This window comes from Pneumocystis murina, assembly GCF_000349005.2.
Source record: "Pneumocystis murina B123 chromosome Unknown supercont1.13, whole genome shotgun sequence".
Taxonomy (NCBI): domain Eukaryota; kingdom Fungi; phylum Ascomycota; class Pneumocystomycetes; order Pneumocystales; family Pneumocystaceae; genus Pneumocystis; species Pneumocystis murina.
Window position 1 is genome coordinate 293,205 of NW_017802371.1, and position 27,644 is coordinate 320,848.

The 27,644-nt window shown below is 26.5% G+C and overlaps 12 protein-coding genes and 1 non-coding gene across 13 annotated transcripts; 5 read left to right on the forward strand and 8 right to left on the reverse strand.

The window, feature by feature from the left end:
• Positions 1–73: 73 nt before the first annotated feature.
• Positions 74–1,863, forward strand: PNEG_02383 (hypothetical protein; the record flags this gene model as incomplete). The annotated part of the gene is made up of 11 exons (XM_007876198.1): positions 74–206; positions 252–414; positions 462–555; positions 597–711; positions 752–894; positions 940–1,003; positions 1,067–1,278; positions 1,320–1,383; positions 1,426–1,534; positions 1,579–1,678; positions 1,723–1,863. 11 exons carry the CDS (start codon positions 74–76, stop codon positions 1,861–1,863), a joined length of 1,338 nt encoding a protein of 445 aa, XP_007874389.1.
• A 64-nt stretch (positions 1,864–1,927) lies between these two features.
• Positions 1,928–5,458, reverse strand: PNEG_02384 (valine-tRNA ligase; the record flags this gene model as incomplete). Its single annotated transcript, XM_007876199.2, has 16 exons — positions 1,928–2,203; positions 2,246–2,542; positions 2,584–2,670; positions 2,712–3,032; positions 3,076–3,309; positions 3,353–3,477; positions 3,522–3,606; positions 3,649–3,901; positions 3,945–4,090; positions 4,132–4,356; positions 4,399–4,543; positions 4,586–4,812; positions 4,861–4,950; positions 4,992–5,111; positions 5,154–5,321; positions 5,363–5,458. 16 exons carry the CDS (start codon positions 5,456–5,458, stop codon positions 1,928–1,930), a joined length of 2,895 nt encoding a protein of 964 aa, XP_007874390.2.
• Positions 5,459–5,527: 69 nt separating this feature from the next.
• Positions 5,528–7,631, reverse strand: PNEG_04002 (hypothetical protein; the record flags this gene model as incomplete). The annotated part of the gene is made up of 10 exons (XM_019757761.1): positions 5,528–5,634; positions 5,680–5,827; positions 5,874–6,048; positions 6,088–6,236; positions 6,279–6,479; positions 6,523–6,675; positions 6,730–6,843; positions 6,886–7,254; positions 7,296–7,363; positions 7,409–7,631. The coding sequence occupies 10 exons, from the start codon at positions 7,629–7,631 to the stop codon at positions 5,528–5,530; spliced, it is 1,707 nt and encodes a 568-aa protein (XP_019613347.1).
• A 138-nt stretch (positions 7,632–7,769) lies between these two features.
• PNEG_02385 (hypothetical protein) lies at positions 7,770–11,990 on the reverse strand (the record flags this gene model as incomplete). The annotated part of the gene is made up of 11 exons (XM_007876200.1): positions 7,770–7,922; positions 7,965–8,085; positions 8,138–8,219; positions 8,261–8,446; positions 8,489–8,659; positions 8,703–10,844; positions 10,895–10,967; positions 11,010–11,143; positions 11,191–11,430; positions 11,476–11,833; positions 11,878–11,990. 11 exons carry the CDS (start codon positions 11,988–11,990, stop codon positions 7,904–7,906), a joined length of 3,639 nt encoding a protein of 1,212 aa, XP_007874391.1. The 3' UTR covers positions 7,770–7,903.
• A 332-nt stretch (positions 11,991–12,322) lies between these two features.
• PNEG_02386 (hypothetical protein) lies at positions 12,323–15,031 on the forward strand (the record flags this gene model as incomplete). Its single annotated transcript, XM_007876201.2, has 11 exons — positions 12,323–12,719; positions 12,764–12,844; positions 12,889–13,443; positions 13,487–13,560; positions 13,607–13,796; positions 13,839–13,912; positions 13,961–14,135; positions 14,180–14,562; positions 14,609–14,776; positions 14,824–14,892; positions 14,936–15,031. The coding sequence occupies 11 exons, from the start codon at positions 12,323–12,325 to the stop codon at positions 15,029–15,031; spliced, it is 2,262 nt and encodes a 753-aa protein (XP_007874392.1).
• Positions 15,032–15,101: 70 nt separating this feature from the next.
• Positions 15,102–15,673, reverse strand: PNEG_02387 (hypothetical protein; the record flags this gene model as incomplete). The annotated part of the gene is made up of 4 exons (XM_007876202.1): positions 15,102–15,281; positions 15,321–15,403; positions 15,447–15,554; positions 15,604–15,673. 4 exons carry the CDS (start codon positions 15,671–15,673, stop codon positions 15,102–15,104), a joined length of 441 nt encoding a protein of 146 aa, XP_007874393.1.
• A 983-nt stretch (positions 15,674–16,656) lies between these two features.
• PNEG_02388 (hypothetical protein) lies at positions 16,657–17,731 on the forward strand (the record flags this gene model as incomplete). The annotated part of the gene is made up of 6 exons (XM_007876203.1): positions 16,657–16,826; positions 16,877–16,917; positions 16,969–16,989; positions 17,039–17,291; positions 17,337–17,533; positions 17,576–17,731. Exons 1-6 carry the CDS (start codon positions 16,679–16,681, stop codon positions 17,729–17,731), a joined length of 816 nt encoding a protein of 271 aa, XP_007874394.1. The 5' UTR covers positions 16,657–16,678.
• A 49-nt stretch (positions 17,732–17,780) lies between these two features.
• On the reverse strand, positions 17,781–18,993 carry PNEG_02389 (hypothetical protein; the record flags this gene model as incomplete). The annotated part of the gene is made up of 6 exons (XM_007876204.1): positions 17,781–17,954; positions 18,000–18,258; positions 18,302–18,406; positions 18,448–18,659; positions 18,713–18,778; positions 18,820–18,993. 6 exons carry the CDS (start codon positions 18,991–18,993, stop codon positions 17,781–17,783), a joined length of 990 nt encoding a protein of 329 aa, XP_007874395.1.
• Positions 18,994–20,017: 1,024 nt separating this feature from the next.
• PNEG_02390 (hypothetical protein) lies at positions 20,018–20,981 on the reverse strand (the record flags this gene model as incomplete). The annotated part of the gene is made up of 2 exons (XM_007876205.1): positions 20,666–20,981; positions 20,018–20,622 (listed from the first exon to the last, which is right to left on the reverse strand). Exons 1-2 carry the CDS (start codon positions 20,826–20,828, stop codon positions 20,018–20,020), a joined length of 768 nt encoding a protein of 255 aa, XP_007874396.1. The 5' UTR covers positions 20,829–20,981.
• A 446-nt stretch (positions 20,982–21,427) lies between these two features.
• PNEG_02391 (hypothetical protein) lies at positions 21,428–21,931 on the forward strand (the record flags this gene model as incomplete). The annotated part of the gene is made up of 2 exons (XM_007876206.1): positions 21,428–21,585; positions 21,630–21,931. 2 exons carry the CDS (start codon positions 21,428–21,430, stop codon positions 21,877–21,879), a joined length of 408 nt encoding a protein of 135 aa, XP_007874397.1. The 3' UTR covers positions 21,880–21,931.
• A 141-nt stretch (positions 21,932–22,072) lies between these two features.
• Positions 22,073–22,166, forward strand: PNEG_05041. The gene has a single exon. It is a non-coding gene; the product is annotated as a tRNA-Ser (tRNA).
• A 403-nt stretch (positions 22,167–22,569) lies between these two features.
• PNEG_02393 (hypothetical protein) lies at positions 22,570–23,777 on the reverse strand (the record flags this gene model as incomplete). The annotated part of the gene is made up of 3 exons (XM_007876207.1): positions 22,570–22,680; positions 22,727–23,373; positions 23,419–23,777. 3 exons carry the CDS (start codon positions 23,775–23,777, stop codon positions 22,646–22,648), a joined length of 1,041 nt encoding a protein of 346 aa, XP_007874398.1. The 3' UTR covers positions 22,570–22,645.
• Positions 23,778–24,088: 311 nt separating this feature from the next.
• On the reverse strand, positions 24,089–27,606 carry PNEG_02394 (hypothetical protein). Its single transcript, XM_007876208.1, has 9 exons — positions 27,537–27,606; positions 27,428–27,480; positions 27,249–27,381; positions 27,111–27,202; positions 26,987–27,068; positions 26,563–26,938; positions 26,386–26,521; positions 26,150–26,339; positions 24,089–26,109 (listed from the first exon to the last, which is right to left on the reverse strand). The coding sequence occupies exons 1-9, from the start codon at positions 27,597–27,599 to the stop codon at positions 24,169–24,171; spliced, it is 3,066 nt and encodes a 1,021-aa protein (XP_007874399.1). The 5' UTR covers positions 27,600–27,606; the 3' UTR covers positions 24,089–24,168.
• Between the last annotated feature and the right edge of the window lie 38 nt (positions 27,607–27,644).

The following is a 27,644-nucleotide window of genomic DNA, read 5'->3' on the forward strand; positions in this document are numbered from 1 at the left end:
ATTTATATTGATAATTCAGCGACTATTACAAAGATATTTATAATTGAAAACTATAAATTGAAGGTTTAAATAGATGCACAACCTTAATGAGGCATCAAAATGTCAAAAAGAGAAGATCAATGTAAATCCTACGAAAGACAAATCATGTCTTGAAAATTATGATTTTAGTGATTTAAAAGTATACAATGAAGATTCTAAGAACAAAAGTAAATTGAAGGTTTTTTATAAAAAAAACATTAAAAAGATATTAGTCAGCAATATGGAAGTACAGAAACCTAAAAAACACTTTTTTATACTTTCAAGAGCAGGAAAACCTATATATGCTAAATATGGAGATGAGATAATAATATCAGAATATATGGGAATTATACAAACAATTATAAATCTTTTTCATAAAAAAGAAGATAATCTTAAGTACGAGATTATTTGAAGCTATTCTAAAGTTAATTATTTTTCTATAGAAGTTTTACGTCAAATAATTTAACAGTGGTTGTTTTATTAGAAGGTCCATTATACCTAGTAGGTATTTCAAAGCTCCAAGAATCAGAAATTCAGGTTATTTAAAAAGAAAAAGAAAAAATTGTAACGTTTTAAAGATTAAAGCGCAACTAAATATACTATATACTCAAATAGCAACAGTACTTACACTGAACAAATTATTAAATATTTTTATTCATAAAGAAAATTTTGACCTAAGAAGACTTTTAGGAAGTATGAAACAATAAGTTTAATTAAAGACTTATTATTATAGACACAGAAATATTTCTTGATGCACTTTCAGATATGATTGTTGAAGGAGAACCTTCTGTTCTGCTTAACGGATTACAATGCTTACGGTTAAAAAAGACAGTTAGAGAAAAAATAGACTCTATCCTGATTAAGACAAGAGCAAAAGTATAAATAGATGATTTTTTTAACAATAGCTTATAAAAGGTACAGAAGTTATTATGTGGAATAATTGCATCAAATCTATGTATAGTTAGTATGATAAAGCCACAAAACCGTTCTTTTCATTCATCTGGAAAGTGATTTAAATTTATATTTATAATTTATTTATAAAAAATAGAGTTATTTTTACTGTTTTCCATGATTTTTAATACTACTTCATTTAAAGATGAAACAGAACATTGGATACCATTATGTTTTCCTAAATTCGATCCTAAAGGATTTACATATTGTTATATAACTTTCATATGTGATTCAACCGCACTTATATTAATTTCAACAGATAAAGATGCTTTTTTTGAAATGAGAGAAATGAAACAAAATATTATTAATGTATTAGTTATATTTCAAGAACATATATCTAAAATTTATAGGATTTTAGGATTCATGGTATTTTAGATATAATAAAAATTGCAGCCGAAACATCATATACAACACGTAAAGATTAATTATATTATCTTAAATTACTAACAAATATAGTTGATACTAATACTCCCTGTATCTATCATTTTATCTACAAATCGAAAGTGGATACTCAATTTACTATGCCACAATGGAAAACATCTGAAAAAAATCTTCAAAAAAAAAAGTAATCTATTGTTTATTGTAAGCCTAACTTATTTCTGAATTTAGAATAATGAAAATTTACTATAAACTCCATTCATTAATTCACAAAAAACCGTTTACTAAATTTCAACTTATTTCTACTCAAAATTATACAGCAGTTGCTTGGGTAACATTTTATATGTTTTTGAAATCCTTTAATATTGTTTACAGATAACACCATCTTTCGATTTTTTTGCAATAGCTAATCCAGAAATAACAAAACAATATTTAATTAAAAATATAAATTTAGTATTAGAATGGATAAAAAAGGAAGAGCATAGATTATTTATTAAAAGCAGGGCTACATTCTAATTTTATATACACATTGTTTTAAAGTAAATTTAACTATATATTTATATACATTCAAAAATTAATATCAAATTGCATTTTTTTGAAGATTGCGAACAAGTTTTAATTCATTTTGAATATCCATTAATCTTTCTATATCTTTTACCTGAACACACTTAGAAGCATTTTGAACATATTTTTCAGATTTTAGTCTTCTGGAAATAATTTCTTCTTGTTTTTGAAGCCATTTAATCCTGTTCATTTGTTTAAAACTATTCAAACATAGTTTCTCAACACGCAAATGAAGAACCAATTCAGAATTAACAAATTTAGAATGTACATTTAATAAGCCACTATTCAAATCCTAAGAATATTATTTTGATATGAAATAATGTAAAAAACTTGCATTTAAACTCAAACTTTTCATGCCAATCATATTTCGAATAATATTTTTAAATTTTACAACATCTTCCTTAAATATCTTATTTCTATCATTAATTTCAATAATACCTTCATGTTCATAGTTTAAACGACCAACATTTGATATCATAGATCTAAATTCATGTACTAACATCATAATATTTTCTATTCTTTTTATAGAATCATAATCCAAATAAAAAGATCCATTTTTATGAGGATAATTTGATATCATTATACTTATTTTCGAATATGGATCAAATACCAATAATTTTTGATACAACTCCTACAAATAAATATTAAACGTAATAAAAAAAATTAATTAACCTCAGTAATAAAGGGTGCTATAGGATGTAACAACTTCACTACAGTATATAATGTGGAGTAAAGAATACTTAAGGCGCATTCTGCTCGCTTTTTTATATCAATAAAGAGAAAAAAATAAAATATATCACCTTATTATCATTCTGTTTTAATTCTTGTTTAATAAATTCTAAATAAACACTACATAAATCATAGACAATAAATCTCCTCAAGCATTTTGTGACGTCAAATAACCTTCTCAGCTCAAATCCCATATTACACAGATTAATAGTTTCTTTAAGCCTAGATATTATATATTTATCAAAAATATGCTCTGATTTAAAATTTTCATCTATAATTTTTAAATTATAGTATTTTATTTGACATAAAAAAAACTTAGTAGCATTCCAAAGCTTTGAAAAAATATATTTTGCAGAAGATACATTAGCAATATCCATGTTAATTTGATGAGTCTATAAAATTTTAAAATTATTAACATTTAAAAACTATATTTACTTGTTTTGTGTAGTCTATCAATGAAAATCGGAGAGAATCCGTTCCCATTGCTTTTACACCATTAGAGAATTGCTGCTTGGCTGTTTTTAAGTGATGTTTCATGTCCTGTTCTAAATCATTTCCATTAAAAGCATTATCTTCTGAAATTTCCAAAGAAACACCCTTTATAATTTGTAAAGGATCTATGATATTTCCCAACGATTTAGACATCTTTCTTCCTTGAGAATCCCTAATCTATAAAAATGTAAATTTATAATATATATGTATATATATTTACTAATGGATGAAGAATAATTTCATTAAAAGGAAATTTACCCGTAAAATGAGTACAAAGTAATGCCATTCTCAAAATCCAAAAAAAAAGAAGATCAGAGCCACTTTCAATAAAAGTTAATGGATATTCTAAATATTCAGAAATGAATATTAGTATTTATATTATAACTCACCAATCGGAATATTTTTATTGTCCCAGCGAAATACAGACAAAGGAAGCAATGCAGATGAAAACCATGTATCTAAAACATCAAGATCCTACTATGGATTAACAAAAAAACAATATAACACAATTTTTACTTGTTTAACATCTTTTCCACCTGAAATTTTCAACGCAGCCTGTTCAGATTCTGCTGCAATCCAATATCCATTTTCACAGTCTACATACCATGCAGGTATTCGATGGCCCCACCATAATTGTCTTGATATGCACCAATCTTCAATATTTTCCAGCCATTTTATCCATTTATTACTATAATGCTGTGGAAGAACAGAAAACTTTCCAGCCATATTATCATACACCTTTGAAGCTAAAGATCTAGTTTTAAGATACCTTTAATCAATTTAATAAAAAGAAAAATAAAGAAAAAACAAACCATTGTGATTTCAAAAAATATTCGATAATATCTCCAGAACGAGAACAGAAAGATATAGAAGTCTGATAATTTTGAGATCCACGATATAATCCCTTATCTTTCAATTTTGACAATATATATTTTCTACACTTAAGACGATCAATATGCTAATCAAGTTAAAATTAATTTCAGTAAAAAATCCAAAAACCTGTAATTCTGGAAGTAAACATGATGCATTCATTCTTCCATCAAAGTCAAAAACATTTACAACTGGTATTTTGTGGCGAACAGAAAACATATAGTCATTAGGATCATGCGCAGGTGTTATTTTAACAGCCCCTGTTCCAAAATTAGGATCAACCATTTCATCAGGTATAATAGGAATCTTTATATGAGGATCAAGGGGATGATAGCAATATTTCCCATGTAAATTCTTTCTATGTTAAAATATGATAAAAAAATAAATGATATCAACCAAAAATCTTATATCATTCGGATTAACTGAAATAGCTCTATCACCAGGAATTGTTTCTACCCTTGAAGTCGAAACAACAACTTCAGTAATATTACATGGATCGACTAATGGATATGCAATTTTATGTAACACTCCAAATTCAATACTATATTTGTTTTAATACAAATTTGCAAAAAATAAACCTTACGGCTCCCCTCTAATCATTATTTCAGTGGGCTTGTTGATCACTTTATGATCAACCTCAATGTCTGAAATAACCGTTTCCAATGAACATGACCAATTAACCATTTTCATATCTCTGTAAATTAAACCCTCATTAAATAATTGAATAAAGCAATTTGTAACAACTTTAGATAAAGATGAATCCAAAGTAAAGAATTCTTTAGACCAATCAAGAGAAGCGCCCATAAAAGCCTTAAACATTTTAATCATTCCAACAAAAGAAAAAAAAAACATATATACAATTTGATTATAAATATAAGCTACATTAAGACCTTTCCATTTCCAAATTATATCCTCAAACATACTTCTTGTCATATCTTTTCTCTTTAACTATTTTATATTAAATATTTTAAATTAACCCTTAAATCTACTTTTTGTGTTTTCATAAGAAATTGTTCCATAATACTTTGGGTAGCGATTCCTGCATGATCTGTCCCGGGAATCCATATAACTGACTTTCCTCTCATTCTTTCCCACCGAATTAGCGCATCCTAGACATTTAAATATAATAATATGAGAATTATTTAAGTCACTTGAATACTAATAGTTAAAGCATGACCAAGATGTAAAATACCAGTAATATTTGGGGGAGGAAGAATAGTTACAACACGATTACATGACGAACACTCATTAAATGGGTGTTTTGGTGAAAAAAACCCATTTTCTTGCCACCATTTATACCAATCTTGTTCTATCAGAGTCTATTGATATCAGTCAATCTTTTAACAAAAACAAATATAACAGGATCATAAGGGCCATCAAGGGAATGAGAAGGAATATGAGAATAATTCTTAGTAAAGAAAATTTGACGAATTTTGCAACGTCTTAAAAACACCATAAAATAGTTATCGTCTAAGATATGAAAGATAAATAAAACATTAAAAATTAATATACATGTTATATAAGTTTAATAACGTAAAAAGACCCCATTTCTTTTTTCATGATTTCTTATCTCAAACATAATTTGAACAGCAGCAAAAAGCGTGCAAAAAAGAGATACAAGAAAAAAAAAATCTATAAAATTTTAATATTAGAAATAAAAATATAGAAATTATAAACTTTGATAATTGATAAAAATACGGGTAAACATATCCTTCGTACCCTCAATACCAAGGGAAAATCCCACAAGATTAGCAATCATCATCATAATAATATTAACTGTAGCACCTAAAGCACATAAATGCCGATAATATGGCCAATCTTCCCACTATAGATATAATTAATAGAAAGAAAAAAGAAAGAAATATAAGTACTTCTTTTGAATGGAAAATATGGTAAGCTATGATCTCGGGAAGAATAAATAATGTAATTAACCAACCCCAAGCAAATAATCTTAAAGTAATATCATGCCATAATGCAACAAAAGTGAATATAACAAAAATATTTAGTACTAAAAACTTAGAACCACCAAGAGGAAGATATATATATCTACAAATGAATATTTTTTTAAAAAAAAAACGGTATTACCTTATTATCCAACGATTAAAGCTTCTATGCCAAGCCCTCCAAAAGCCTAAAAATGAATAATTATTATTTATGCATCTAACCATATTTTCGGGGGGATCAATTTTATCACAAAGAGCCCAAAGACGAAAAAATCTCCAAATAAGTAATAACTAAAAAATGTTTACAAATAGAAAAAAAAAGTAAATAAAAACTTTAAACCAAATAATCTGCAAATTAAAATACCCAATCATACTAATTTGAAATGGAGAGTAATTTTTCCATGACTTTGTTTTAGATATAGCAACAACATAAAAAAAGTGAAGAATCAGTTCCAATAAAAAAAAACAAAACAGTAATCTTAAAAAATACTTTATTGTCGATAAAATAGTAATATCTTTCGACGGATATCGTAACTATACTAACATAAGTCTCTCTATTTTAAGCAATAAATAAAACCTGAGAAATAAAGTTATTAAAAGATATAATTGGCCCTGAAAAATACAAAGGAGCATAAAACACATATGAAAAAAAATTCAATAAACAATAATCTGCATGAAAACACGAGCTATTAATGCGATTTTTTTCGGTTAATTGAGAGTCGGATAATTTCTTTTAATTTGATAATAAGCAATTAAAAAATTATTATTGAAAAATATAGATTACCTCAGAAACATCATTATTTAGTGACCAATAATAATCTAAATTATAAGATATAAATCTCAAAATAGTAGTATTAAAATATATTTGCCATCGAGGTACAAAACCATTATAACGATCCTATATCTTATTAGAACATGTAACTTCATCAATCCATTTTACCAAGAAAGATAATTTATGATAAAAAGAACCAAATAAATATCCTTTGTATATATCATTAAGAAATAGAATCCCAACATTAAAAAACCAAGTCAGTATAGGATTCAATTTATTCTTTGAGAAAATACAAGAAATACTATAATTTATATATGCTATGGTATAGATTTTAATAATACTAGTACCATGTAAAATAATAAGAAAAATAAATGAGTATATATTGTTGTATAAAATACGCCTTTGAACATCATTTAAAATCTTAAAATGTTTAATAACATAATTAGAAAAAGAACCTAAGGATAAATGAATAGTTGAAGCAAAAATCAGAATAGGAACATTTCTTCGAAACACTGCATATTGTATATCCGTATTATCCTAATCTCATTAACAACATAACTATACCATTTACTTAAAACCATTTTACGCTTTCCAATCCAACCAGAACGTAAGAGCCCAGAGAATTGAGCATAATTATGATGCGACGCTTATTTTTCATTAGAATAATCTAAACATATCTAGAAACACTTACTATTTGAAATATCATATGTAGTTTTTAGTGAAAAAATTACTGAAAAAAAGATAATCCAATAATAAATAAAAAATTCATAAGACATCCATTTAGATTCTAATTCCTTAGATTTCTTTGTATATAAAATTTCTTTATCATCCATATCAAAATCAGAATCGTCCTCAGAGTGACGCACCCCCTTAGATATCCTTAAAGAAAACAACGATAACATGTGTCTAAACATTTATCAATTTAATTTCTCTTAAATATTAAAATCGAAAAATCAACTTTCGATAGGGTTAAATATCTTAAAAAATTATAAAATATATAACCTCTACCTTTATAAACATTATCATACCATAGCTTCAATGCTTAACCAATTTTTAGGATTATTTTATTTTCTTTATTGTTAAATTATAGACTATAATTTTCATATATTCGTTATCTAAAATAAGTCATAATATATAATAAATGTTTCCACAAAAAGATAAATTATCATAGGAAACAAATATTTTATTATGAAAATTCAATATCTCTAATTAAAATAAGAAAATACAAAATAAAATATCATAAAAACCTCAAATTTTCCTCTTTCTCCTTAATATATTTATCTAGAATATCGATAAAATAATAACCCCATTTTTCAAATCTAGCATGAAATGTTTTATCATCACTTTTCAAAGCAATTGGATCTAAATCTTTACAGAAAAAAATTGATAAGAAAAAATTTAAACATAAAACATATCTTACTTTTTAAGAGTTTAGTAGCAATATCTAACAATTCCTTATCAGAAAGAATAGACGCAGGAGAAATCCCTTGCTCATTTGCTGTCTAGAATATTTTAGAGACCTCAAAAAAAAAATTAATAAAACATTATCACGCAATTGACACATCTCTTGATAACATCTTTCAAGAACATCCAATTCATATGGATTTAGATTTAAAGACATTTTATTTAAAAAGTGTTTAGGTGATGTATCTATCTTTGCTTTGAAATTTTCGAATCTATTTTTTTTTACGTTACAAATAGGAACAATTTTAGAAGATTTCTTATAAGTCTAAAATTAATTATTATTAATAAAACCATTTAATCATCTTACTTTCTTTCTATTCATTTTTAATTGTCTAACAGAAGACATATTTGATAATAATTCAATTGTTTCTTGTTTTTGAGAAAAAGTTTTATTAGATAAATCCGAATTAGAATTAGGTTTAAACGACATAAAAAGAGATTCATTCCCCTTCAAAAAAGACATTCCATTTCTTCCAACCTAAAACATAATTAAAAGCAAGAATAAAAATATATTATCCTACTTTAACATATGTAACAACAAATCCCATTTCGGTAATATCACTTACTTCCTTTATAATATCATAAGAAATAAGAACGTGAAAAAGTCTTTCAGCATCTAATCTTGACAAAGAAGATCCAGATCCAAATGAAGGCAATGCTTCATAACCAAAATTAACAACTTTATTATTCTTTATTCCTCGAAATATGTTTATACATTGTAATGCCGTAAACTTATTTTCTTGAACAGCAAGAACAATTTTTACAATTTCTTTTCCCATATGAAACATATCTTTTTTTACAACAAAAGATCCTTCTCTACAATTATCACATGTCTGATTGCACTCTTTTTCAGAAAATTTTTCATTAAAATAAGCCAACAATTGCTTTCGTCTACAATCAACTTTATTTTCACAAAATTGCAGTACAAGGTGCAAAGATGCTTTCTGGCGATTTTTCTGACTCCAATTAGCATATCCTTTATCAATCATCCTTTCTAGCTTTGTTTTATCTTTATAACTGTAAAATAACCAACATTGAGCAATATTTCCATCCCTTCCCGCTCTTCCTGTTTCTTGATAATAACCTTCTAAAGATTTTGGAAGAAATAAATGAATTACAAAACGAACATCTGATTTATCAATTCCCATACCAAAGGCTATAGTCGCAACTATAATATGGTATTTTCCACCTTTCCAGTCCCTTTGTACTTGTGATCTCTCCTTATTAGTCATTCCTGCATGATAATGATGAATTTTCATTTGATATTTCTCACGAAGTTTTCGTGCAGTATCTTCACAATTCTTTCTAGAGAAACAATAAATTATCCCAGATTTTCCTGCATAATTGGACATGATTATATCACGAACCTGAGAATATACTGATGTATCTCGAAATGCTACATTATAATATATATTTGGTCTGTTAAAACTTTGAGATAAAACAACACAATTATTGATATTCAAATTATGAATTACATCTTTCTTTACTATTTCATTCGCAGTAGCAGTTAAAGCAATAAATGGAACATTATGATACTTTTGTTTAATTTGTCCAAGTTGTTTATAATCAGGACGAAAATCATGTCCCCATTGACTAATACAATGTGCCTCATCTACAACTACTCTTGCAAAGTTATTTTTTGAATAAATATGATCCAAAACCTTGCCAAAAGAGTTATTTCTTACTAAAAATTCAGGAGTAACATAAAGTAACTTTAAAGACATATTGTTGGAATAAAGAATTTTCATAACTTCTTTCCTTTTAGAAACAGGGGTTTCACCATTTATTAATTCAGAATTAATATTAATACTTAGAAGATGTTCCACCTGATCTTGCATAAGGGATATAAGAGGAGAAATAACTAAGGTTAGACCTTTAGTCTTCCCTGAATCAATTAATGAAGGGAGTTGATAACAAAGGGATTTCCCTCCTCCAGTAGGCATAAGAAGAAATAGATCCCTTCCACTTAATGTTGTATTAATTGCTTCCAATTGATTGCTTCGAAATTCCTTTAACCCAAAAACATTTTTTAAGATCATAAAAACATCTTTCGACCATGGATAACTTATATTATAGCCGGAAACTAAAGGCATATTTGCAGTAAGCACAGATTTTTTAAGAGTAGATGTCTGATTTAATGACACTTTATTTTGAACAGAGTGAGATTCTTTACTAAATACAGTATCATGCTGTCTGGAAGTCACAAAACCATCAGATGAAAAATCAGATACGAAATTAGATGACGTCTTTTGAAAAAGTTCTTGGTTATTCGAGTTAAATACACTATTAGTTTCTGTATTTTTATCAAAATTATTTTCATGAAAAATGTCACATTGAGAATCATGGAATTCATCAAAATCGTCAGCATCTGTATTATAAATAATATCTGAAGATAAAGAATCACAAAAATTATCGAGTATTACTGGTGACTTCACAGGGTTTTGTTTATTTCCTAAAGAGTCAGCAAAAAGACACGCTGACTTATCAAAGTTATCATTATCTCGAGAAAACAAATCACATTCCTGAAATTTACATATAGAAGCTTCTAAATTTCCATTTGCAGTTTTTTTAGATAAATTGAGAGATTTTTCATCTTTTAAAGAAAGAGAATATGACAAATGATTATCAAGTTTCTCTAACCTTTTTTGCATCTCATCATTAACCTAAAATCATTAAAAATATTAACACATGAATTCATATAAACGCATCCTACATTAAAAACCTTCCGTGTCTTTTTTTGCTCTATTATATTTTCCAATTCCAATATTCTATGTTTTATCTCTTTTCTAAGGGATTTAAAAACATCCAAATAAATAATCTATTCAAACCTCTCTTCTAATAATGTACTTTTATTTTTCAATGACGCAGGGGAATCAGAAGCAACTTTAAGAAGTCGTTCCAAAACATCCTTCTCATTTTTATGAGCAAGATTCAGCTTTTCTTGGGTATCCAAAAGAAATAACTAAATAAAAAATTAAACTTTCAAAAAAAAACATATGTCAACCAAACCAAATCATTATAAGTTAGTGATACCAAAGATTCATCCTTAGGTATATCTATTTGCGTCAATTCAAAGTCATCTATAAGACTGTCGCTAGAAAATTCACTATCTAATACAACATGAGAATATTCTTTCAAAGGTTTATCAGATCCAATATTCATCTTTTGGGAATCAGCTATTAATATTTCAGGATCATTGTGGCCATCAGATTTATAATTATCGTCAAGAACCTCAAAGCGCATTTTTTCCTTTTCCAATTCATTACTATACATAAATTTTTTCATTATACTTACAAAATTATTAGAACTTTTACATCTTTTTCGATCATATACATGAATAAAATCAACCTTCCGTTTTGAATAATCATCTAACTTCTTATTTTTATCATCAAAGCGCGTAAGATCAATGAATATATTTGATTGAGAGTCCTCTGAGCTTTTTTGATTTATATTCGATATAAACGAGTTTTCATTCAGATTTTCAAAATCAGAAAGTAATTCTAAACAATATTTCATATCAGAAGAAGGGTCTGTCTCGGATCCTTGATCTATTTTCACAGGAAATGACTGATTCGATAATTCAGGTTCTGGGATAACACGTTGACATCCATATAAGGTCTGGGTCTTTATGTTTTCATCGCTCTTACAAAATCTTTATATTATATCAGAATATAAATCAAAAGTATTCTAATTTACTTCATATTATCGACTATTTTCTTTCTAATACCTTGGCTTGGAATATGTGGTTTTTCTTTATAAAACCATTTCAAATAAATATCTATATTATTCTTGACTTTCTGAAAACCCATTTATAAAAAACATAATATAAGGACCTCTTAAGAAGATATCGACTCTTATATAACAGGATATATGATGCCTATACCTAAATATAAGAAGTTTTGACGGTTGATAATATTTCATCAATAATCCTTCAATTTAGCTTTAGAAAAAAGAAAAAAAAGAGAAAATAACTTAAAAAGACAATTAGAACAAGATTTAGAAATTTTTAACGTTGTTTAGCAAAATACAAGGGAATTTTAAATAAAAAACAGTATTTTAAAATAAGGTACGTACTTGAGCCTTGGCGATTAATTACTATAGCAACGTTTCTAAAGATCTCTACGTATTCAATCAAGAAATTATGAAAAGGACTAAAAGGGCTAGAAATCAAGGAATTCACTACAAATTCAATGAAAAAGAGGATTTTGAAGTAATAGAAGAAGACAGTAGCAATTTTTCCCCAAAAAAAAACATGAAAAATGACAAAAAACGACGAATATATCATACAATTTTTCATGAAAAGAGAATTAAACGTATTGATAAAAAAAAAGAAGAGAACACAATAATTAATGAAGAAAATGAGGGGGAAAATATAAAAGAAAACTCGGAAATTAAAAAGATAGATATATTAGAGGTTGAACAGTCTAAAAATACTAACGGAATAAAAAATCTAATTAAAGAGAAAAAATCAAAAAAAGAGCTATATCAAAGAAAAAAAGAGCTCCTTAAAGATAGAATGAAACTTCCTATATGGACTGGTATAAATTTTATATTTTAATTGAATTATTTTAGTTATATATAGCTCGATTAAGATTAATAAAAGAAATGGAAAATTCAAGAGTAATAATTTTGTTAGGAGAACCAGGATCAGGAAAATCAACACGTAAGAACTTATATCTAAAAATTGAGTTTTTTTAAATGCGTAAGAATTACCGCAATTTCTTCTAAAATGCAATTATACAAAAAATAATCGCATCGCAGTTACACAACCAAGAAGAATTGCAGCTATCAATTTAGCAAAAAGAGTTTCAGAAGAAGTAGGAACAAATTTGGGGGAAAGAGTAGGGTATTCTATTAGATTTGATGACTGTTCTTCTTTAGATACACAAATTAAATATATGACAGATGGAATGTTACTACGAGAATTGATTGGAGATCCACTTTTATCGATTTATTCAACAATTATTCTCGATGAAGCACATGAAAGAACACTTATAACAGATATGCTTTTGGGGTTCTTAAAAAAAATAATAAAATTGCGTCCAATGCTTCGTGTAGTTATCATGAGCGCAACATTAGAGGCTGAACGATTTTCCACATTTTTTGATAATGCAAAAATTTACTTTATAAAAGGAAAAGAGCATCCCGTTAATATTTATCATACACTGCAACCCGAAAATGATTATGTCGATGCAGTTTTAAGAACAGTATTTCAAATTCATATAAATGAACCAGAAGGGGATATTTTAGCATTTCTTACAGGTAAATAATCCTTAAATATCTAAAATTGTTTCTTATTCTTTAGGTCAAGATGAAATTGAGTCGTTAGAAATATCCATTTGTCACTATGCAAAACAATTAGAAGAAAACGTTCCAAAAGTATGTTCATTTTCTTAAGAAACAATATTAATCTATTCTTCATAAGATGCTCATATGTACATTATTTTCCGCTTTACCTCAAAATATACAACAAAAGGCTTTTATTAAAACTCCATCTAATACTAGAAAAATTATATTAGCTACAAACATAGCAGAAACCTCAGTTACAGTAAAAGGAGTTAAATATGTAATAGATACGGGCTTAGAAAAGGCAAAGAAATATAATAATCGACTTGGTTGGTATTAAATATACTTAAAAAAATTAATTAAAATACTAGGCATTGAGGTTTTGCATATTGGGCCAATTAGCAAATCATCAGCACGACAAAGAGCAGGGAGAGCAGGAAGAGAGGTAAGAATGTTATTTTTTTGATGAAGAATGTTATTCATATTTTTTGAGGGACCTGGAAGATGTTATAGATTATATACAAAATCAGAATTTAAAAAATTAAAAAATACATCCACACCAGAAATAAAAAGAGCAAATTTATCATTTGCTGTATTAACTCTAAAGGCCAGGGGTGAAAATGATGTTATAAATTTTGATTATATAGATCCACCGTCTCATAATTCATGTTTGTATACATTTTAAATGTCTAACATAAATTTATTATTATAGTATTACGTTCTCTTGAACAATTATATTCACTTTCTGCTCTTGATGAAAAAGGGGAAATTACAAAACTTGGTTATGATATGTCATTAATCCCATTAAATCCTCAACTTGCACGAGTTTTAATTGCAGCAGCAAATGATTATGATTGTTTGTCATGTGTCATTGATATTATTGCATGTCTTTCGACGGAAAATCTTTTTATGTCATTTCAAAACAAAAAAAATGAAGCTAATAATGCAAAAATGAAATTTTTTAATAGAAATGGAGATCATATAACATATCTTAATGTATTAAGACAATTTATTGAAATAAGGAAAAATGAGTCTATGGCAAAAACATGGTGTTATCAAAATTTTATAAATTTCAGAGCGATAACAACTATCATGGTAATAATATCTCTAAAAATGTAATTTTTCATTTATAAATATTTAGGAAATTAGAAAACAATTAATGAAACATTGCAAAAATGCAAGTATGAAAATAGAGTTTTCAAATAAAATAGACACAGAACTTATTCTCCGATGTTTTCTTACTGGATTTCTTATGAATACAGCATTATTACAAGCGGATGGAAACTATCACACAGTTATGGGAAATACGGTATACATGTTACAATATTATATATTATTTTTTATAATCTATTTCAGATTGTTTATATTCATCCTTCATCAGTTCTATTTAATAAAAAAGTCGAAGCTATTCTATATAATAATTTGGTATAATAACATCCTTTATAATAAGAATCTAATAATAAACAAGATTTTCACCACTAAACCATACGTTCATATTGTATCTATGATTAAAAGTGATTGGCTACGATCAACTTCTCAAATAAGTAAAAATAATGGATCTTAAATATCTATATTTTTTGCAATTTCAAATGGAAAAAACTTTACATAAAAATATAATGCATTTTTTTAAAATACTAACTATATGTCTTCATACATCTAGTTTCTAAATGTGCAATTTCGCATGACTTAGAACAATATCTTTCACCGCATTTATTACATCTATAATTTCCCCAGTATCCACATATAATACATAATCGAATAGGTGGTCTATTTGACGGTCCAACCGCTGCTAAATGATAACCCGTATTTGCACCCTTCTATCGTTAAATTATACATATATATTTAAATCATACTGCTTCATCCAAATGCATTGCGAACGTCTTTCTTGATGTCAAAATCTTCCGAACATTTGCATTACTTTTTTTTGTACGAATTTCTATTCTAATTTCAAATATATCTTATAAAATATACCATTCTACCTTCATTCTTTGTAAGCTCAATTTTTACATCATTATAATTATCCCGTTCTAATTCTACAAGATGCCTATTAATATGTTTTATTTGAACACTTGGATCTATTATAACAACTTTATAACATATATTTTAGAGTATTTTAAAAAAATATTAAAAATTTACTTTTAGTTCTATCTGTAGGCCTTTTTTTACGGTTTAAAATAGAGTTTTCAACTGAAGAAACAAAAGGCATTAAGAAATCTCTTATCTATTAATATCCATCTATAAAACCTCTAAATATTTTTTCTTAATCTCGGTAACAATCTTTTAAAAAATCAAAAATATCTAAAAATAAATATATTACCTTTAAAATTATAAAGAAACAGACATAAAATTAACAAAGAAATATATATTTTTAATTCAAAAATATAATTATTTTTTTAGAGTTTAAAAACTTAAAAAATTCACTGTTTAGATTTATATCTAAATCTAATTTTTTTTAAAAATATAATAAAACTTTGAGATAATTGTTAACAAGTCATCTTAAATACTATTTTTACTTAAAAAACAAGGCGATAACACATTATTTTAAGATATTAAAAATATTCATATTTTTAGTTTTAAATATATCATATCAATAAATTGATAAATTAATACATTAAACTCTTTTATTAAAAATAAAATATATTTAACAATAAATAATATTATAAATATCTTAAATAATATACACAAATCCTATAACCTTAACTTTAAATTAATAATAAAACAAGTGTAATATATTTCCTTTTTTTTTACTCTAAATAAATGTTATTTACAACACAATTAACACTATAATATTGCACATCAAGTTATATATTAAATAAAATTCTATTAGATAAATATGACCAATTCTATAAACTTTTAAAATTTATTTAAATATTAAAACAAAACTTTCAATATTAATTTTTGAAATATTAAGCATTCAAAATTAAAATACTAATTTATTATGAAAAACATAATATACAATAAAGAATTACATACATAATACAAATAAAAATATCCTATTTATTCATTTTTTCAAATAAAAAAACCTATAAATTATACACAATCATTCACCTCTTAGCATTTAATATATTTTGTCTTATGTTTTCTTATAAAAATATCTTTTCAATCAAAATCTTCATTTCATATATTCTCATCTAATAATATTTATAATTTTAGTAGTATCGCAAGATTTTTTGCAGACCGTCTAATATCTTAGCTCTTGTCAAGATATCAAATGATTGGGTCTAAGACTTATATTCCTAGGAAAGGCTTTAATTTTGATAACTATCAAAGAAATCTATATCTTTTATCAAAAGATATTGCTTTACCACCTACTATTTCTACAGGAACAACAATTGTTGGTGTTATATATGAAAATGGAGGTATATTTTATTATATAAAGGAGTTATAGTTATTCTAAAGGTATTGAAAGTATGTATCGCTGCAGATACTCGAGCAACAATGGGTCCTATTGTGAGTTTTTTGCATTGATTATAAATTTTATTTAGTAATATGTATTTTTAGGTAGCAGATAAAAATTGCAAGGTTATATATATATATATTATTTAGCTATATCTTATATATTGTATCTTAGAAATTGCATAAGATTTCATCAAGAATATGGGCAGCAGGAGCAGGAATAGCGGGAGACATTGATTTTGTTACGTCTTATATTTCGTCACAAATTGAACTGCATGCTTTATATACAAAACGACAGCCACGTGTTATTACGGCATTGACTATGATGAGGCAATATTTGTTCAAATATCAAGGATATGTAGGTGCCTATTTGATTGTTGCAGGAGCCGACCCTACGGGATTACATTTGTTCACAGTTTCTGCTCATGGTAAACATCTATAAGTGAATTTAAATAAATATTCATACTTAAAAGGAAGTACTGATAAGCTTCCATTTGTTACAATGGGAAGTGGTAGTCTTGCAGCCATGTCTGTTCTTGAGACAAAATATAAACCTAATATGAGCAGACAAGAAGCAATAGATCTTTGCAAGGATGCTATTTTAGCGGGTATTTTTAATGATCTAGGTTCAGGAAGTAATGTAGATATTGTTGTCATAGAAAAAGAAAAGGTTTTTTTTATTATTTAAATTTCTATTTTTAATTATAACCAGACACAATATCTTCGTAATTATCTTAAGCCAAATGAACGAGCACCTAAAGAAAGGTCCTATAAATTCGAGAGAGGAACTACTGCAGTAATTAAAAAAGATATCAAAAAATATGTTACCACTGTGGATATTAATGATGAAATGGAAATTGATGAATAATATATATTTTACATTCTAAAGAATTATATGAAAACTCTATATTAACACTTTAGATAAAAGACATTTCATCAATTTCTCGTTGAAACTCTACTAATCTCATTTTTCTCGCATCTTTGTTATGTAACATAACTAATCCTGAACGTAATAAAATCCTTCCTATTACTGAATCTTCAACTATTATATACGGATCTGCACCTGGCAAAACTGATTGATTCATCAAATTCTAAAAACATTAACATTTTAATAAACCGAAAATAATTATTCCTGCCTCAAGTAATTCCTTTGTAGAATTGCAGAGAGTAAATTTATCTTTCTGTTCTATAGAAATATGTTTATCTAATGTTGTTTGGCCTGATTCTGCCAGCAACTTAGCATGTTTTTTTTCAGGTAAATCTGCATATCCAACTGCTGCACCAGATTGTTCTGCAAGCAATACATCACCCAATTCCTCATCAATAAACCTAACAAGCTCACGCATAAACTTATTAACTGATCGTTCAGCTTCTTTTACATTCATATGACATTCACTTGTTTCTAATTAAAAAAAATAAAAAATTATTAAAAACCAACTTTAATATCTCTTGAGAACTTCTTTGGCTTTGCTTTTCCAATTTTTTTAATCTTTGATCTAATAAAGATCCAATTATTTTACTTTCTTCTAATATTTTTTGTTCTCTTAAAGATATTAACATAAAAAAAAAAAACATAAAAAACACCTTTCAATTGTAGACAATGTCTTTTTCAACCGTTTTTCCAATATTTCCATAGTCAATCGTGCTTCTGTTGTATTTTTTTCAATTTTCTGCCGAGCAAGTAAACCAGTAACAAAATTATCATCAATTGTAAAATCAACCGTATGTGATGATTCTTCATATATATTTGCATAATGTTTTATCCATGCCAATCTTTCTCTTGGATTTTTTATACTCTAAATAATAAATAATAATTAGATACATTAAACATAATTTTATCCTTTCAAACCTTCTCAAGATCAGCCAATTTTTCAAAAGAAAAAGAATCTGAGATAACAACGTTAGATTCTTTGACCTCTTATCATTATTTTATGCTTTTTTCTGGTAAAAGCTTACATTCTTAAGAAATTCTGTCTGATAAAGAATTTTCTCATTTAAATCTCTAATTATCTCATCTAATTTAAATTCATAAGAATCATCCATAGAAAAGTGCAATAGATCTTCATTATCAAAGGAAATTAAAGCATATTTTCTACATTTTTCTGCAAATTTTTGAAATCCATTCATCATTAAGTTATCGTAAGAGTAACTATTCAAACCCTTAAGAAAAGGTAGAAAATATATTAGATAAAAACAAAATATTTACATAATTTTAGAAAAAATTTAATTAGAAAAAACATAGAATAAATTATTTAGAATCAATTTCTTTTTTTTTCATATTTTTTTTATAAAAAATGATATTTTTTAAATGTATTATTGAAACTTTGTATTTTAATTTTATTAAGAGATCTTTTAATAAAAATGATTATTTTAAATTTTACATTATAATAATTGTATTTTTTAAATATCAATTTTATTAATCATTTATTTTAATTTTATATTTATTCATTTATCATTATTACTATCTAAAAAATATTAAACATTTTTCATAATTTTTGATTAAATATATTTTTACCAATTTAAATATAAATTCTAAGTTAAATTTATAATAAAATTAATATTTAAAAAATACAATTATTATAATGTAAAATTTAAGATAATCATTTTTCACTAATATTATACCTTATCTCCTTAGGATTAACAAGAATTAAAATATTTTAAAATAATTAACTCTATAAATCCCAAATAAACATGAATTTTATTAAAATATTTTCTCTAATAAACTCTTCAAAAAAAAAACAATAGATTTATATTTTCACCATTTATTTTTTAATATAATTTACACCAAATACTAAAAAAACAAGATCTATATAAAATATTTCTATTCTAAAATTATTAAATACAAAATAGTATAAAATCTTAATCATAAAAGAATATTGTATTATATAAAATATCTAAATTAAAAATTAACAAAAATTAAATAGATAAATAAATAATATTATAAAAGTATGTAATATTTTAATAATGCAAATTGCAAAAATATAATCATTTATATAATTATACTTAAAATCTGATCCACATTTCCCTTAAATGAGCTTACGCCAATTGATTCAAGTTAAAATATTATGAATAGTAACAAAAGTAGTAAAAATTATGTGTTTAATCCATCATAATATCCAGTTAATTTTAGACCAATTTCAAAAGCATTCTAGTCTCAAATTCCAGAATAACATCTATTCTTATTATAAATATCTGGGGAATAAGATCTATTCTCCATCCTATCAAGGGTATCAGGATAAGACTTAACGTTAGATGAATAATAAATGGACTTTAAATCTTCATCTGAAACTTGATTAGAATTACCATAATAACTATAGTTTGAATTAACTGAGAGCTCAGAAAGATACTCTCTACTATCCACCAATACATTATTTTCTTTAGGTGATTCTACCTCAAAATCCGCCCAAAATTCCCCAAAATTCTCTTTACTTTCTAAGTTATTTACACCATAATGAAAATTCTCCGGATTTTTTTTATTAAAAATTAAATGCATTTTCTTATTATTTTCCAATTCTTTCTTTCTCCATGGAGATCTTTGAGGCAAAGGCTTCGCTGTATGTTTTGGCAACGAATGATAATACATATCCATTCTCTGATGATCATCCATTCTTTCTGGGTACCATACTGGGTACTGTGGAACCACTGTCGGCTGTACTAAAACAGTAGGCTGAGACCTAGCATATGTACTAGGTCTACACAAAAAACAACAACAGCAACAGCTACGTATAATATTCATCAAAAAATAATAAATAACAAGTACTATTCCCTCATCAACACAAATTCTATCAAAAAATTTACTTACAAATAAAAATCCCAAAAAGAATCACAAAAATCATAGGAATCAAGCACCAGTAACTATGAACGCATTCTTTCGGACTCGAATAAGCTTGTTTAATCTGATCAATAGTGTCTTTACTCGAATGATATAGCCCTTCAAATACATTTTTCGACCCATTTGATGCCATTTCTTCTTGTTTTAATCATCAAAATATTCTTCAAAAAAGCTCAAAAACTGGCAAACAATCCCAATTTAAATCAAACACTTAAATCCTCTTAAAAATAGATAATTTCTTATAAAAATACTTTCTTAAGAGAAAGATATGACCTCCAGTATTCAGCTATAAAAATACCCTTTATATACTAAAGCTTATACTAAGAATGTTAAGATTAAGCTATATTTTCTGTTGACAAATACCTAACCCTCAAACTAAGTTTATAAGATCTAAACCTTACATAATAACCCAATACAACCCTAACCCTTTCCAGATTCTACTAGACCTTACCACTATACAAGTCATATACACTATCACGTGACAAACAAAACCTAACCCTCTTATTCTATACTAGCCCTTATATTATTACCTAACCCTGACACTCCATCTTCAAACTCCGTATGCATCTATACAGTAAAAAACCATAATTATTCATCTTCTTTAATAAAAACACCTGGAAAACCCTCTATAACTCATATTATTAAATATTATCCTACTATCATCTTTTTTCGCTCTAAGCATAATTTGTCGTTAGACTTAAACTCCACCCTAATACAAGCTTAAAAAAAATAATGGATACTACTCAAAGACTTTGGAAACGGCATTATTGTGATTATAAACCGACACTTCAAGAACGGTATGATTGTTATAGTAGATGGAATGCATGGGGACGTTGGATCGTAATAAGTATAATATTAATTGGAATTATTCTTCTTTTTACATGTCTTTTGTAAGAAAAATTTATAAAAATAAATGAATATTTATAAGAAGTAGTTGTGCAAATAAGTGGCGGGCGGAGCAGGGAAATGCACCTATTAAATATACAGGATGGTTTATGCCATGGCAAGCTTATCCACCAACACAGCCGTATGGATATGCAATGCCGATGACATCATCATATCAACATCCAGGAGGGCCAGGTCGGCCTTGGCAAAATGAACAACATCCAGTACCGCCTTATGAGCCTCCAAACGCATCATCATCTAATGCTCAACCTCCATCACCAAGTCAAAAAGAAAAATAGGCATGTCTAAAGCCTAATTTTTTTAATAAAATGACGGGTTTATAATATTAAGAGTTTCGTCGGTATTATTAAAGTGTATTATTAAAGGTGTTTTATTAATAAATTTCTAATAATCTAATTTTTTAAAAAAAAAATTCAATGTAAAACATTAAAAAAGCCCTATAAATACGCCTTTACATTTTTCTATATAACCGACAACTTGCGACAGTGGTTACTCGGTTGGCCTGCTACCCGATTTAGCTAGCCAATAGGCTTTGCCTACGCAGGTTCGAATCCTGCAGTTGTCGGTTGTTTTTTGTTATGATAAATATGTAAAATTATGATTGTTTTAATTATCCATACGTATTTTTTTGCATCCATTAATGACCAATAATAGTTAAGAAAAGATTAAATAAATAGATATTAATCAAAAGCCAAAGAATATAAATTTTAACTAACGAATATGAATTCATATATTTTCCTTTTTTCTAATGAAACCGAATATATTTTTTTATACGAGTTACATGAAACCGAATATATATCCATTAGATTGACACCTGAAATAAAATATATAACTTCAAGTTAATATTCAAACATCGATTATATCATTAACAAAAGATTATAATTTAAGATAAAAGCTATAGAATAATATCGAAGCAGTAACAAATATGCATTAAGTAATTCTGAAAAAGAACATATACATAAAAAACCCATCCTTAACAAAATGATAAAGACTTGATCAACTAAATAAAAAAATTGATTAATAAACAAAAATCGAATACAATAATTAAATATTAAAGGAACCAGTAAAAAATAATTTACCTAGCTTCATTTAGAGTGATCTATTAAAACTTTTAAACAATATTACCAAGCTCATAGCTTGAAATCATAATTGAACATGCAGGACTTACTTTAAGTATTCGTGGAACTGCACCTCGAAACAGACCCCTAATACCCGTTTCTTTAAAAATATCATACATAACTTTCCAGGTGTTTTGCCTTACAGCTGAAATAGATCCATTAGTGTTATGCCAAATTTGACGACGTGTTTTAACAGAATCAAAAGGATGCGTAATTAATGCAGCAATAGCACCACTCAATCCACCAGAAATAAAACTCTTTACAAACTCAGACGTTTTAGGATTCAAATTCTTAAAAGGTTCTGGGGATTTATTTAAAAAATATTTAATTTTTTCATAACCTAGCCAATAAAATCCACTAAATGGAACATCACGCCACAACGTAGGACTCAATCCTTTCCATAAGCTTTGAAAGCCCTGAACTTTCACCATATCTTGAATACTAGTAACTACTGTAGAAAATATTGAACTAGAAGATGGAGAATGTGCCATAGATTGAAGACGGACTTTAAAAAGTTCTAAAGGAGAGATCACTGTAGCAGACATAGTCCTTGCAAATGCGCCACAGAACAAAGGTGCCAAAGGTGACGAAAAGTACTGACGAAGATGATCATATCCAACAAAATAAATAATTGTAGATGGCAACGCCATCACTCTAAAAAATATCAAATATGTCAGATAAAACATAAATCCAATTTACAATGTAGGTGACAATCCTCTCCATAATGCAGTAAATCCTTCATTTCGGGAAATTTTTATCATTGCCTCAAGAGTTCCATTAAACCGATTCCTTGAGGAATCAGTAGTATAATCTACACAGAAATGATTCAACATAGAATCCGTGTTAAAACAACATGCTATTTCTCCTACATTTTGAGAATGAAATGATGAATAAAAGATATTTCGACAACATGACTTCATTATAAATGTATCTACCGTTTGACTTTGTAGTCTTGTTTTAATCAAATCAAATGGTGTAACAACAACAGATGTAACAATAGCACCAATACAAGCTGAAAAGATCTTTTGAATTATTGTAATTTCAGATATTTGTTCCATATTAACTTATCTACATAATCTCACTTAATTGATCCTACTTCCTAATCTAAACGCTTTTTTTCAAGAAAAAAAACTAAGTAATAATCAAAAATCCTTATATGACTACTAATATTCCCTTTAATATATCTTAATATAATGTCTCTATTTATTTAAATTTCATTAACCAAAAATTTAATTTTTTTTAAAAAATTAGACCTCTTATCGAACTATTAAAAATGTCAATAAAAATAAGGGAATACATTAATTAAAATATGGAATAATATATTTAAGTATAAGTTATAATAGAATCAAGAATAAATTAAAGTAGTCCATCTAAGTTATTTATTTAAATATAGAAATATTTACAATATATTAACATTAAAAAAAGGAATTGTTTGTTTAATAGATACTTTTATCCCATAATTATAGTATGTATTTTATTAATGATATCTCCAATTAGATCCGATGTACATATTAAACCATCATCTACAGGAAAAATTCTTTTTTTATACTCTTTTTCGACATCGATTCCTCTACTCCATATAAATCGACAAGATTCAATTATATTATAGGGGGGTTTTAAATTGCTTGAAGACTTTGACATAGTTTCCATATATCCTTGTGGTTCCATGGATCCATTCTCAATGTCTTGCCTTCCTATCTTTTTATATGTTTCTAAAAAATCAAGTGATTGATGTTTTAATGCCATATCAAAAATATAATATACAAGTGTTCCTTTATCAAGTGCAATTGTATTATCGTTCAATAAATTGGAAGGCAGTGATTTTAATATAACACCCAAAGCATATCGATTTTTTGTATAGGTAATAATAAATTCTAACGAAGACTGAAATGATACATGAAAATTAGATGTCCCGGGAGTTTCTGCCTCTAATTTCCCAACAATTTCGAGAAAAGGCAATGTTTTGTAAACAATTTCCGCAAATAAGTGAATATTTCCACGAGAATCTTCTAATATTTGACAAAGTTGAGCCTTAATTCTAGAATGTGGATTCATATAACCATCAATAGCACCAATTTCAAGACAATACTTTACTAAAGGAGGGTTAGTTTCCTGATAATGGCTATCGTATCCAATTTTCAGCCAAAAATAGTTTCTTTTATAATAAGAAAATCTAACAGTATCTATATTAAAATCACCTAAAACTAAAAAATGATTAAACTCATTTGATTTAAAAACAAGTCGAATAACTGTCTCTATTTTTAACCATAATTCAAGAAACATATCAATAACCGAAGATATATTTTTACCCATTTTATAAGTAATTTTCATTAAAAAATATTTAGATTTAACACAAAGTTCAATGTTATCTCTTTTATATCGCCGCAACAATGCTGTTATAAACTTAAGGTTAATCAACTTCCCATAAAAAACAATTCTTAATTCATCAAAAGAATGTTCAGAAAATGAAAACTGAGCAAACATATTTTTACAAATCCAAACTTTAGCCATCGGTGAAATATCATTAGTATAAAAATAAAAAAAAGGTATCACCAATAATCGACAAATAGAAAGATCATGCAAGTATCCGTAATGAATGCCCCTTCTGTCAAGATCTCGAGAAAACTGAAGAATTGCTACTCTTATTATAGAATATTTATAAATGCTTTCAAGCAAAGAATATGTCGGTGAAAGATAAGAATCTACTTGGAAATCTAGTTCATCAAATTTTCGTTTTTTTCCAGAATGAATTTGTATTTTTTCAGACCATAAAATATTCCACCCTAAAAAAATATCATATCTTGAAATAGCAACTTCAAGAAGCCACCAAGTAGTATTCTGTCCAGAAAGAAAACATACAACAAAAAAAATACTTTTAGAAGACATTTGCTTCCAACCCAATATAGAATTCGTCAAAAAAATTGCATATTTAATTTCCGATCCAAAATTATCCTTAAAATCTTTTTGTTTAAAAGATCCTAAAGGAAATTTAACAACATCCCAACCTAAAAACTTAGCCTTGGACTCAATATCATCATATAGTATTTTGCATTTTAGTCGTATCAATATTTCTAATATATTTTGATTTGGAATATTAATTAGCTTTCCATAATTTTTTATACTCAAAGGTGAACATAGAAAAAAATCGGATTCCATAAGTTTAAATTTTCCACAGATAGGATTAATAAATATTAATATATTTTTTGCTTTTGAACATCTAATTTTTAAAACAGGAATTTCATTATTTTTACCCGTACTAGAGATGAAAACAGAATTAATTGAAAAACTATCAGATTCTAATAACATTGAATAAATTTTTTTTAGAAGCAGCATTGAATGAGCATTAATAATTTTAGATACTATCTCTTTAGCAGATATATTAGTTTCATTCTAAAAAAGTTAAAAGATATCTTTTAAAAATATAAATTACTATATTTAGATCATCACAAGATTGAAGCTCATCTCCAATTTTCCAAGAATAAGTTATTACTGAATAATCGTAATCAAAAGATATTCGATTATACGGAAACATATAAGGAATAATGCTCTTCTTCTTAGGTATATCAATATATATTCGAATGATATTAGGCCAACTTATAATATTTTTTTTCATTGATGTCCTAAATCTATCAGAAATAAGTAAAAAAACAATGGTCCCGTAATAACACTGGCCAATATTTCAACGTCAATGATCTTTTAAAACTATCAAAACTAACATTAAGCATATCTTTCCATTTTCCATATACCATTTCCTTTGCTTCTATAACTATAATTTCAAGTTTATAAAAAAGAGTAAATTTATCTTAAATAATGAAAAAAATACAAAATTAGTGTTAAACTTACGAAGAAAATTGTACAATTCTACCAAAGGTTCCTTTTTTTGGGCAATAGATGACTTTAAAATTTCATTGCCAAATTTCTCAATTTCATCTTTTATATCATCATTTGTAGCTGGCGCACCTTCAAAATTCCATTCAAAATCGACTAAAAACCATAGAAAATCATTTGTTTTGGAAATATCTTCTCCAACAAAACTCAAATAAATCACAAATTCATTCTCAACTAAAAATTTAGCTCTTCCATTTTCCACAACATAAAATAACATAGAATATGGTAAAACTTGATATAGAGACAGCCTCAACGAAATTAATATATTAAGTATGTTAAAAGTTTGTAGAACTTTATTAGGGTTTAAAATTTCTGGAGTTATAAATGTAACCTAATATATGTATATATAGTCATGTTATAGAAAATAAGAACTTCTTACAGATGTTTCTGAAAATTTAAGTCGAGGAAAAGTTCCAGTAGAAAGAACTTCCATAGCAGTAATAATATCAGGACTTCTAACCCTAAAACACAATAAAATACAAATAAAAATGTTAAAAATATACCGAGCATATGATAATTGATGCACAATTGCTTTCAAAGAATGAATAACATTTAAAAAACAATTTTTTTGACCTTGTAAAAATGCAATAATATCCTATCCTATATTTAAATAAATAAATAAATATTGTTTTTAAAAATACAATGCATTTTTGAACTTCTTCAGAACTGTATGCCCATTTAACAAGAACATATAATTTAATCATTTGCCTTTTTGTAGAAAATATGTATTCAAGAATTGTTCGTTTTTTTGAAACATTTGACATAGAAGGAAGCCTTAATCATATATAAAAATCCTCATTTCACTTAAAATAAAACTTACAACTCCAAAATATTCTGAAGTTCTGAAAATGTATGATAAACAACTTGTTGAATCTAAAATTTCATTAAAAAATCATATAAATCTCATTTAAACAAGGGAAAAAACGTACCACATCCTTTAGAGGAATCATTCCTTCCGTAATTTTAGGCAAAGGAGGAGGTGATATATTCATTATCTTCAACACTATAGGTTCTTTTTATACAAACTCTTATTTCTA

What these genes read in the sequence shown, in the direction of transcription:
- PNEG_02394 (XM_007876208.1), bottom strand. Translation starts at nt 27,599, where the DNA reads ATGAATATATCACCTCCTCCTTTGCCTAAAATTACGGAAGGAATGATT. An exon ending in TTAAATTTTCAGAAACATCT is followed by an intron (nt 26,939 to 26,986) that starts GTAAGAAGTTCT and finishes TACATATATTAG; the next exon opens with GTTACATTTATAACTCCAGA. An exon ending in AGAATTGTACAATTTTCTTC is followed by an intron (nt 26,522 to 26,562) that starts GTAAGTTTAACA and finishes TCATTATTTAAG; the next exon opens with ATAAATTTACTCTTTTTTAT.